Source organism: Cupressus sempervirens, chromosome 10 (genome assembly GCF_028749045.1).
Source record: "Cupressus sempervirens isolate cs-2001-9-10 chromosome 10, ASM2874904v1, whole genome shotgun sequence".
NCBI classification, from domain to species: Eukaryota; Viridiplantae; Streptophyta; class Pinopsida; order Cupressales; family Cupressaceae; genus Cupressus; species Cupressus sempervirens.
This window is the reverse complement of record NC_143127.1, coordinates 674,012,175-674,024,690: the sequence shown is the minus strand read 5'-3', so window position 1 is coordinate 674,024,690 and position 12,516 is coordinate 674,012,175. Positions and strand designations below refer to the sequence as shown.

Here is a 12,516-nt window from a genome sequence, read left to right as displayed (position 1 = left end):
GACACATGCCAAGAATATAATAACTGTTATCGTAACAGGTGAAAACTTGTATCTAGAACTTAGAAGCGATCATGAAACATTCAAGCACCTGGATGGCATGCCCATATGCTAAGTACTGTAACTGGTCAAAGCCAATGCAAGAAAGCATCTGGCAGTTGCAACAAATTCTTAGCTGTTGCACTGTTAAATGATCATAAACTTAATATCTAAACACTAAACCTAAGTATCACAGCTCCAAGAATTTCCCATGCAGTACATTATGTGATAGTTGCAAAAAGGCTTGGAAGCAAAGCAAAAACTACTAGTGTTGGTCAGTCATTCCCTCGATTAGTCTATCATTCATATATTCATTCATATATATATATATATATATATATATATATATATATATATATATATATATATATATATATATATATATATATCCCTACCAAATAGTCCATAGATAAACCCTCCAGAACTGCGGCACAAAGAAGTCTTCTGAATAGAAACAGTTGGCATATGGTATACCAAAAATTTATCCCAGCCCTCCTGTCATTATTTTAGAGGACTTTCTTAGATGTCCAACAGAACCCTATATCAAATGTTTGTCCCTCATTTTTAAGTAAATCTGCACGATGATGCATTTCTATTTACACTGAGAACAGTTAATCAAGGGGCAACTTTTAAAACTCAGATTAACATGATTTGCAAAACTACTTCAATCATTTCTGTACTGAAGTTGGATTACATGACTATAACTAAGATTGCCTGCGTTAGGCAATAGCCTATAACACAACGATAAGTTGTGAGCCTCTCATTAGAGAGATCTTGGGTTCAAGTCTACTTGAGCTTAATAAATAATAATAATTAATTCTAACAAAGAATAATAACAATTAATCTAGGCTTCAGCCCATTACTGATCAAAAAAAAGAATACGGTTGGATGAATGAATTCATTTTTCTACAAATATTGTTCTTTCCTTACATATTTATTTTCTTGACAAAGCGCAAGAAACATTAACAATGACTTTCAGGACAGGTAAAATGCCATTTTCAAACTAATTATCGACCCTTTCCAACAGTGTGACTTCCATTTTAAACACTAGCTCTACATTGTTCTTGTAAAAGGAATGTGACAATATCTTTCTACTGTGCATTTCATAATATACATGTAACTTACTTAAATTATGGCAGAATCAAAGTTACCCTCTAACAAACTTACGCAGATTAAAAAATGATTCACTCTGCTTGGCAAGCCATGATCTGGAATAGCGTTTTCCTTTGTGAAGAGAGAGCTTAATAGATGGTAGCTTTCGCGCAACTGCTTTCCAAATCATGTGCACAGCATCATCTGGCTGAGTTGGGTATTGATACTCAAAATGATGACCGACTTCCTTCAGTCTCTGCCACATGCGAGTCCATTCTTCCATTTTAATACTATTAAGAAGATTTATCAAAAATCCTTTCTTCCTAGCATCATCAGATTGTACAAAAATGCAAAACTCTGAATAATCAAGGACATCTTCATAAGGGAGTTCAATCTCATCACTAACAATGACAGGTACACAATGACTAGCAATTGCATCAAAGAGTCGATTAGAGGAGGGTGTATCCCCTGCAATGTTCAGGCAAAACTTTGAGGACCTCATGCCTTGAGTTGATTTTCTTATCCCATCACTCTGTGTATTCCCAGAAGTGAAGTGCACTCCTTTTTCATTCTTGAGAAGAGCATAAAGCTCTTGTCGAATAAGTCCACCCTGAAAAATAACAAACCCAGTCAAATGTAAACATAGTAGATAAATCTTGGATTACAGAACAAAGTACGAGTAACCAAAAGCCATGGCCTAGCAGGGCTCAAGAATGCAATGGAATAAAAAGGCAGTTAAATGCAGACAAAAAATGGTAGAATAAAAACTCACGTCCTTCCTGAAAATGGCCCCTTGAAAGAAAAGGAGTGTAGTTCGGCTTTCAAATGATGAAGAATCCTCTGTGAAAGGCCGGACAACATGCTTGTAAGGAGCCACAATATCCTTTTCTACATTGCCAATCAAAGGAGAATATCGGCCAAAATCAGAAACAATGAACATTGCGGACCTAAGCTGACCCCTTGCTACTGACATGCTGTTTGGATGATGCATAACTATCAAATGATTCTTTCCTCCTGACCTTCTCCAAGCTTCCTGTCCCATCAAGAAATGTACCAATTTTTCCTGTAAAATTTCGTTTCTGCTCTTTCTCTCATGTGGCTCAACTTTTGAATGTCTATTGTAACTCAAAGAAGAAAAAAATGGCACAAAAAAAACATCAGCATCCTTGGCCTTTTCAACTCTCAAAGCAGTACATGGAGTGCTTCTACCAGGCATGGTTGAAGACAGCAGATCCATTGTGAGCCAGTACTCTGGACTGTGTTGTAAATTGAGTCCACCAGGATACCGAGGAATTTCGGTAAGATTAGTTGGCCACACACTCCTTTCGGCCTTCCATTCCAGCATGCCAAAATGAAATTCAGGCGGCAGATTGTACATATAAACTTTCAGTGCTGCTTTTTGAGGGTCACACTGGTTACTACTGTCTGATTCAGAACCTGCGAAGCTCAAATCCTCATTCTGTGAATCCAATTCATCAGAAGATACCGAAGATGACTGCATGTCATCTAGACTCCGATAAAGAGGGTTTCCATCATCATACACAATTTTCAATTTGGGATCTAAGAATGATGAATCCCGATCCACAATCAGCGACAGGTCAGAAATTTGAAAAAAAGCCAAAGAATATACCATAACCAGTGCTGAGATCAGGAAGAGAAGCCACAAGGCCATTTTCTTGGGTTGCATTTTCCTGTCCAACGAGGTTTTCATACATATACCAACTGTGATTACATTTAGATTAAGATGCAAATAACCTTACCCACTTCCCAGGGTCGCTGATCTTCTGGACCAGCTTTACTGTGACAAGTCATTCAATTGGTTACACCGAGCCCCTGTGTAGGCCTATAGCTATCCAATGCAATCTAAAACACTTGTTCTTACATTCAACGCCATTGAATTGCAACCTGGTCAGCAAGAAATGGGTATCAAGGGAAGAAATAGGTAAAAAAATTCCACCTTCGAGTTCCACGTGATTTTAGCGGTTTAACAATGAAATGCTTTCTGAGGGACGCCTAATTAAAACTTACTTAGAATGTAATTGAATCATGCTTTATTTGTCCAGGAATTGAGGTTTTCTCCTCCCAGCGCTATATGAATATACTTATTTTTTACAGATCTGCAAAACTACAGCATAATTCTGCGAAGCATTACAGACCCGGGAAAGAAGGCGATACCCAGGCGACAAATTGGGGACAACCCTATAACAAAAGTAATGCAATTTAGCCGTTAACTGGTAATAATCAATAGTTTAACTTCATGGATTTATTCTCAAACACATTTTATGCAGACTGCCACATTCATTGCAAAGAATGAACAGTTAAGTCATAGATTATCAAAAATTCTGTGGTAGAATACACTCACTCGTAAAATTTGACGAATCGCCTGCACGGCCACTTCTCTGAGTAAAATTAGGACTTTCAGATGCCTCGAGCGGTTTGCATTTGTGTTTCTCAAACGTTATTTTATTTTCTGACGTGCAATTCTATTGCTGAATGGGTTTAATAAATCATTGTTTTAAAAAAGAATTACAAAAAAAAATTAAATATTTTAATTAAATAAATTTTGAAAAATGAAAATTAATTACAATTGCTTTAAATTCAGAAATGACATTCGTACGTGTTTTTTAATCATTGCAATAAACGAATTCATCATGTTGTTCGTACATTTAAAGTTTAAGTTTATTAAATTTACTTTATTATTGTCATTGGAATCAAATTGTATGTTTTTGATGGTTGGATGAGATATGGTTGGGAAGGGTTTTTTTTCGCTCCGCTGAGGTTTCATGTAATCTTTGAGTTTCCTTGCATACGACTCTCTGTCTGACCTTTCCTTCTGTGTTTTCCACCTATCAAACCACATTTATTGTGAAAATTTTTAGGCTAGTTTATAATGGCCGCGACCAATGGTGACCTAATGGTTGATACCGGTGTTCATGTTGCTGCTTCAGAAAGCCATGGCACCTCCATTGAACAAACGTCCTCACAAATTCGTCCTGAAGGTTTTTCACGAGGTAACAAGAATTTGATGTTCCTTGCGATTGGTAAGAACAACATACCTTAATAGGGTATTTTGTGAGTAGGACTCCTCCTAAAGCTATGCTCCGAAAATGGGTTAACAAGAACTAGACTCCTCAGTCCACCTTGACACTGTGCAAAACCTTACCAAAGGTTTTTTTTTTCTTTTTTTTTCTTTTTTTCTTTTTTGCTTTGCCAACCCATCGCAGGCAAACACAGTTTTTAGCAATGGTCCTTGGTTAGTGTGTTCCTCCTTACTAGTTTTTCAAAGATGGTAGAGAGATTTCACTGTCTCTGACGACAAAAAGCTCAAGGTTTCTATGTGGGTTGAGTTCCCAGGTTTACCCTTATCGTGTTGGCCTTTTATTGAGTCCATTGCCAATACCCTTGGCAAAGTTATTACAAAGGAACGTGAAAAATTTTCCAATGCTCATCCTTAGAAACATGTATGCGTTGAGGTTGATCTCTCCAAGGATCTTAAGGATTCTGTGGAGATACAGATTGGTTCTCAAACCTTCTCTCAGAAGGTGTTTTATTTGAACCTACCCAATACCTATTATAGGTGCCAGTCAACGGAACACAAGATTAGGGATTACCCTTTAGCTATGTCGAGGGTTAAACCCCCGCCTAAAGAGGCCCCTATCAAACCAGTGAAAGGGAAGAAAAAAGAAGAATGGACCACAGTTAAGCGCAAGGGCAAGGCTCTCTTAGCTCTTAAATAGTCATATGCAGCTGTCATTTCGATTCCTCCTATTTCAACAGGAGCGCAAACCCTAGCCATTGTAGGAACACAAGTGATTTTTTCATAACCAAACCGTAGTGTTTTACAGGCTTCAAACCCTAGGAGGTTCCCAGGGGATCAAGGCAGCCACCAGGGCTAACACCTCGGTATTGATTCGCACTCCTCTTATTGCTTCCTCCATTGCGACTCAGAATGTGCGGCATTTTCACAGTCCTCCTGAACGTGCTAAGAAACCAAAGGAGAAAAGTCAAGCTATCAGTCCAAAGGATTTTCCTTCTAGCTTTAACCAAGTTTCAACTTTCTTGTAGAATAGTTACTCCTCTCTCGAGGATGAGGAAGACATGGAAGAATTTTCATGATTTTTTTATCATGGACATGCGAGGTCTTACCAACCTCTCTAGAAAGTACTATGTCAGGGATACCCATCATAGACTTGGTAATTTAGATTTTCTTTGTTTGCAAGAAGTTAAGATCTCTGGTTTCTTGCTTTCCTCTGCATGTCACGTCATTTGGTCAAATGGCATTATGTTTTCTTCTCAGCATGATTCTAGCAGAGGTGGTATAGTTACTCTTATGTCACCTCATCTTCATTCTACTATTATTTTGCATGCTTCTGACCCCATGCACAGAATAATTTGGCTCTTGCTTTCTATCAACAATCATTCTTTTTTAATAGTTAATGTTTATGCTTCCAATGATGTTGTGGAAAGATCTCAATTGTGGGGTTGGATGGCTGACAACTTGCCTCCAACTACTTGGGTTATGTTTGGCGACTTCAATATGGTTGAGCTGGCCTCTAACAAAGACAATATTTTGCCTTTTTGTTGTACAGCTAGGAAAAGGGAAACCTGGTACTACATGCGTAGTAAATTGGGTCTTTTTATTCCCAATATTAACCGCTGCCAACATAGTTGGGTTTGGCACACTTGGTCCAACTTTTGAGCTAGCTCTGACCGCATTTTAAAATGTCTCAATCGTGCCATGATTACTACACAATCTTTTTTCTCTTTTTTTGAGGATCGAGATTTACTTATCATTTCTTTGCCATATGTGACGTTATCAAACCATTATGCCATTTGTTTTTCTATTCCGTGGCACATAGCTATCCAACGGGTTGTCAGGACTTAGTTTTTTCTCAATACGTTAGTGTTGATGCATGCTTTCACTATTGTTCATATCCTACATGTTTGGAATTTGGAGCCATGTCCACATTCTCAGACAAGGTAGATTTAGTGGTGGAATGATGTCATTACTAAAACCGCTTGATTTCTGCACATTTATGGGCGACAGTTGGCAGTTTTCAAAAGGCGGTCTTATGAGTCCACTACCACGACTCTCAAGAAAGCTTCTGAGGCTCTCACCTTTAACCCTTTTGATGTTGATTTACAAATTCAGCTTGCCAAACTACCACATGACAAACAGGTTGCAGATAATTATGCTACTTGAGGGGCCCAAATCAAAGCTCGCCTCTATTGGTTGGAGGTTGGTGATAAGGCTTTGAAGGAGTTCTTCATGGCTCTTTGAGCCTGTTATATCAATTTTGGGATTAAAAAAATCAAACAAGGCACTTTTGTTCTTTCCAATCTCCTTGACATCCTGCAAGCTTTTGTTCACCATTACAAAAACACGTTTGCTTCGCAGGGAAATTCAGTTGCTTGGGAGGAAGTCCTCAGAAAGTGTAATTTTGTTACTCCAAACCACCTAGCAGTTGAGCAACATGATTTCTGAGAGTAGCTTCTCACCATCTGAGACCTTAAGGAGGCAATTTTTTACATGGCTAACGGCAAGTCCCCCGAGTGTGATGGGTTTCCTTGTGAATTTTACAAACACCTGTGGGACTATATTGATCCCGACTTGCATAAAGTTTATCTTGAAGCCTACCATTATAAAAGTTTAGGAGTTATTATCAACAAAGGAAACATCAAATTCATACCTAAAGCTGTTGATCCTGAGGATATTTGTCACTAGTAGCCCATTACCCTACTTAATGTGTCCTATAAGATCATTGTTTTTTCCTTGTGAATTTTACAAACACCTATGAGAGTATATTGGTCCCAAACTGTACAAAGTTTATCTTGAAGCCTACCATTCTAAAAGCTTATGAGCTATTATCAACAAAGGAAACATCAAATCCATACCTAAAGCTGGCGATCCTAAGGATATTTGTAACTAGTGGCCCATTACCCTACTTAATGTGTCCTATAAGATCATTGCTAAGGCAATTTCTCTTAAAATTTTCCATCTCCTTCCTTTAATTGTGCTACTAGAGCAAACTGACTTTATCAAATCCAGGTATATTCTTGACAACATCATTGTTGTCTAGGAAGGCATGGAGTGTGCTCACAAGTCCAATCAGTTGTCTGTTTTTTTGAAAATTGATTTTGTCAAAGCCCATGACCAGATTGAATGGCCTTTCATTTTGGCTATGCTCCAAGCTCTTAGTTTCGGTCCTAATTTTCTTCAATCTGTGGAGATGCTTTTTGGAGATGTTAATGCTTGTATTACTATCAATAGCTCCCAATCTAAAGCCTTTGGGCTCTTTTGTTCCATTAGGCAGGGTTGCCCTTTGGCTCTGACATTATATGTTCTTGCTACTGAAGGGTTTGGTTACCTGCTAGCCCACTCCATTTCTTCAGGTTTGGTTCGTGGCATTTCCTTACTAGATTCCTCTTCCCAGTTGGTCAATGGTCATTTTGTTGATGATTACTTTCTCATTGTTTTGGAGGATGAGGAAAACATCACTAATGCCTTGAATTTCTTAGACACTTTTTGTCAAGCCTTTGGTTTTTTTACTCAATGGCATAAAATGCTTTGTTATTGTCAATCTTTTTTGCCAGCTCTGCCCTGGCTTAACCAGTTTGATTGGAAATGGGTTGCACATGGGAGATTTTTCACTTTTTGGGCATTCCTTTTGCCTCTCAAGCTTTGCCAGTTGATTTGTGGAACGCTATGCTTATCAAGATTGCAAAGAAGTTGTACTATTGGCTTACTAAACCCCTTTTCCTTGCAGGAAAATTTTAGATTTGCTCTAAATTTTTGGCGGCTACGCATGTCTATTATTCTTCCTATTGGGCTCCTTCCAAAGCCTCCTATCTGAAATTAGAGTGATTGCTCCATAGTTTTCTTTATGCTTCTGGTTCTGACCATCATGGCTTCAAAAGAGTTGCTTGGGATTTTTGTTGTCTCCCCAAAGAGTCTGGAGGCCTTGGCCTTCTCTCCACACAGAAGCAAGGCCTTGCTCTCTGTGCAAAATGGGTTATTAGTGCCATCACTAGAGATGAAGCTTGGAAGCTTTTGGTTTAGCATTGTGTTTCTTCTGGGTTCCCTGTTAACAGGCCTGCATGGAAGGGGATTGACTTCCAAACCCGTCTCATCATGCAAGAACCCGTGCACATACAGGGCTCTTTTGTTATCAAGAGCATATGGAAAACTTGGGAAGTTGTCAAGCCTTGGCTTTGATGGTCTATTGATGGGTTTCGTGATGGATTCTCTTTGAACCAATAGTACATTTGGTGGTCTCCTCTATTTTCCATGCAGGGTATTCCTCTAGCCAAGACTCAAGGTGCTAGTGCTCTGCATTTCTTCAAATGTGGCATCAAGACTCCTAAAGACCTTTTCTCAAGAGTTTTCATGAGTCTTAAATCCTAGGAAGATATGCAAGCCTAGTTTCGTCCTACCCGTTTAGATCGACAGACTTTTGATTTGTTGCTTTCTGCAATTCCAAGTCACTTAATCCACAAGGTGAGTATTCAATATGTTCAGCCTTAGTGGACTAACGGAAGTGGTATCCTACCACTCCCTTCACCAGCTACAAGCTAAGTTTGGGATATCGATGGCTTTCTCCCCATCTGTCGATGATGGATGCCCCCAACCAACACTAGCATTTGCAGTCTTCCTTTCTCAATGGAGAAAGCACTTTGACACTATGTGGAGTGTCATTGCAAAACCCAAGATTACACAATTTGCTTAGTGCTTAGCTTTTCAAGGTCTTCCCCTTAGGCTTCGATTGAAGCATATTGGAGTTCTGGATCCTCGGTGTCCATTTTATAGGTAACTAGAGTCTTTCCTGCATATTTTTTGGTTTTGTAGACATGCTCAAAACTATTAGCACTAGATTCATGATTTCTTTAAGCCACTTTGGCCTAAACCCTTTTCTTGGCATATGGTTATTTTGGGTGATTCCCCCAGGTTCCTTAGAAAATTTACCCAGATCTGGCATACTTTCAGGATGGAGATTTTGTTCACTTTGTGGAAAGATAGAAATGTTGTTCTTTCCACTCACAATTTTTTTGACATAAATGTTGCTATGTACACAAAGACATGCATTTGTAATAATGTAATGGTGTAGATTCAAGTGCAAGCCAACAAGGTGGCTTTGGAGTTGGCCCACCTTCAGGAGTTTCTCAATCATTGGGGTAATGCCCCTTGTATGGTTGCTAAAGTACCTCCTAATGCTTTGGTTCATACTATGCCGCCCAAGGGCCACGGAGGGCGCAAGTCTTCTGGTTGTCACTCGCATACACCATGCTCACAGGCTTCCTACCACCACTCTCCTAGTGGTGGCAATGGTGGTTGGTTTCGCCACTTGGTTTCCTTGCCCCATGGTGGCACAAGCTGGTCCCCAAGCCCAACAGCTCCCCCTCTTGGTGCTTGGCGTGTTGTTTCTAGAAAATGGCACTTTTTGCCTGGAATTGGTCATCTCACCTCCGCCACCTGATACCAAAGATGTTGACTAGGCCCCTGATGATGATGCTGACGGCTAGACTATTCCTAGCTCACCTGTTGATCTGATCTAATTGCATGCATGAGAAACTAAAAATATAAAAGCATCCACGACACTTGAACATAATGAGTTGGTGACCCAGAAACCTTCCAAATAGAAAGTAAAACTGTGGTGGGGATGAAACCCACAAACTTTACTACTGTAGTATAAAGTTGGCCTATTAAGGCTTACATTGATCACTTTTGATAATCTACCCTGTTAGGAGCAAATAGGACTGCTAGGTCCACCTTGAGAGAGGATTTACAAACATATAATGAAGTATGCACTCAGTAAAGAGATTTAGAAGAGACTGGCAGGTCTATCTTGTTAAAGGATTTTGACTAGTTCACCTGTTAGGATGAAGTAGTAGATCTTTGAATTTGCAACTAAGTTTGTTGATAGAGATTCCTTGATGTACTGATCACCTTTCTGTGATAGATTTGTCACTATTGCTCCTTATGCTAATATGACCTTCATAAATCTTTATCTGTTGCTTACATTCGCATTCTTGCACTTGCATTACATACACATTATATTCCATTCTTTTTTTGATATGATACAATACATCACACACACACACACACACACACACACACACACACACACACACACACACACACACACACACACACACACACACACACACACATCAAACCAATTTGCAAAATTACAAAGTCGGCCAAGATAAAAGTTAACACAAATATGACAAAGTCAACCAATATGAAGATACTCAGGTTCTAAAGACTGACTCGGTGAGGTTCTGATACTCAGCATCCACTGTCACTGCTTGGCATCGTCATGCTCTTGGTGAATGTAGAAGCTTGATCCATACTAATCACTTTCAAGTAGTCTTGAACTCAGTTTGTACTGGTGACTTGGTAGATGTTGTGCAACTTGGCAAACATTGAATTACTTGGTTACCATTGAGTGGCTCGATCAACATTGCCTTCACATCACATGAACTAAGAACTCGGTAGACACTGTAATACTTGGTAACCACTAGCTTCGCATCGCATGAATTACGAACTCGGTAACCACTGATAAACTTGGTATACACTGAACTGGTTGATTTGCACTATTGAACTTCGCACTAACTGAATCTACTAGGTAACCATTGGAAATAATCCAAAGGACTCAGTAACAACTGTAGAAGCTCAGTGGCTATTGAATTACATGGCAAACACTGGAAACTGTTCAATGAGCTTGGTAGCTATATAGAATTTGAATAAGTGTGTGTGTCACTAATAAAAAACTTGACTAATATGTCAACAATCTCCCCTTTTGGCATTAGTGACACAACACTTTTTAACCCAAAACTGAATACCTTGTATTCATCACCATGTGATACTAGCTTGGTCTGTTTTTGAGATTTTTCAAATTTGATCTTTTCAAGATACATACAGACTCTATTATGTACATGAAACTTTTCTCTTATATACATATCTCCCCCTGTAACTCTACTCTTCTCCCTCTTTAACTTCTCTACCATATTTCATATCTTCCTAAACTTTTCTCTTCTCCCCCTTTTTGATAGTAATGCCAAAGGTTTATTCAACATATTTACATGGAGACACCAAAATGAGATAAGAATTCAGAGTGTACCTTAAGGGTAATTGCCAATGTTTTGTCCCAGTTTTCCTGTAAGACCTTACATGTCTAAATGGCAATTTGTACTTCTGCTAAAAGTTTAATTATGTGATCAGCAATAGAGAAGTTGTTGTCCTAGATCAGGGTCTTTGCATAAACAATGTGTTTTTGCATAGAATCCATGACAGAAAGGATTATATTTTGGATATCAATCAGTGTGGAACGGATCCTTGCTTCTTCTCTTAACAACTATGCTTGCATATTTGACAAAAATTTGATCTTCTTAAAATGTGCAAAGCTTGAACTAGGGTCAAGTTGCAACTGCTGAGCACTAGCCTTAAGATTAGTATCAATTTTGGACAATTTGTCCTTAACTTCTTTAGTATACTCAGTGACATCACATAGCTTAGCAAAAAGTGATGGCACATTCAAACATGACACCTCAAGATTGACCAAAATTGTTGATAATTCAACTTGGTTAATAGCAATTTGTTGAGTAATGTGTTCCAACACTTTATTATTGAACTTCTTTTCTACTTTTTCAATCAATTTCTCTTGTCCCTTGGTGTCCTCTTTAAACTTTTGAACTGCCTCTTCAAGTTGGAACAAAATTGGTTGAGAAGAATCAACCTCAACTCCAATAACCTCAATCAAAATGTTAGTAGCATCATCTAGTATCTTATATTCTCTGTCACTTTCTTCTCTCAATTTTTTCTACTTAGCCTTTTTCTGAAGAAGTTCACCAACCATTTGCATTTGATTTATAAAAAGATTGTAGAAATCCCATTTGGGAATTTCTATTTCCTCATCTAGATCTATATCTTCTTCTATTTCCTTTCATTTTGAAAACTTTGTACTCAGTTGAAACTTAGGTTCAACTATCCTTGTACTTATTGCCTTAGTACCCAGAATGGAAACAATGGTAGACATACTTGGGCTTGCAGTAAAAACTGTTATAGCACTAACTAGTGGAGTACTGACAAAGATGCTAGAAGAATCCAAAATCGATGAAGCGAAAATTAAGTAGACAAAATTGGAGTGCTTACCTTGGATGAGCTCAAAATTGAAGAAGTCAAAATTAGAGAGGAGATGGTTGAAGAACTCAACTTGACAGAAGAACGAGTAACCTACAACTTAGTTGATGAAGTGGAAGTCACTTCTATCATTGATATGTCGAGTTGAATTGGTGCAAGGAGTGATTGGACATTTGATCCATCTGATGTAGTCACAACCATACTTGTTGAAGTTGCCTCCATACTTGATGTTGTCAAGGGTTTTCTTG

General features: G+C 38.6%; 1 protein-coding gene across 2 annotated transcripts; it reads right to left on the bottom strand.

The window, feature by feature from the left end:
- Positions 1-920: 920 nt before the first annotated feature.
- On the bottom strand, positions 921-3,602 carry LOC149535614 (putative arabinosyltransferase ARAD1). Of its 2 annotated transcripts, none has more exons than XM_089803990.1 (4): positions 3,491-3,602; positions 3,157-3,327; positions 1,901-3,033; positions 921-1,738 (listed from the first exon to the last, which is right to left on the bottom strand). In XM_089803990.1, exons 3-4 carry the CDS (start codon positions 2,837-2,839, stop codon positions 1,184-1,186), a joined length of 1,494 nt encoding a protein of 497 aa, XP_089660116.1. In that variant the 5' UTR covers positions 2,840-3,033; positions 3,157-3,327; positions 3,491-3,602; the 3' UTR covers positions 921-1,183. The 2 variants fall into 2 exon arrangements, with proteins under 2 accessions (XP_089660116.1, XP_089660117.1); XM_089803991.1 differs by having other exon boundaries at positions 3,157-3,253.
- Between the last annotated feature and the right edge of the window lie 8,914 nt (positions 3,603-12,516).

Excerpts from the sequence above, each read along its gene's own strand:
- LOC149535614 (XM_089803990.1), bottom strand. The coding sequence starts at position 2,839 with ATGAAAACCTCGTTGGACAGGAAAATGCAACCCAAGAAAATGGCCTTG. Across the intron at positions 1,739-1,900 it reads GGGCCATTTTCAGGAAGGAC|GGTGGACTTATTCGACAAGA; the intron begins GTGAGTTTTTAT and ends GTTATTTTTCAG.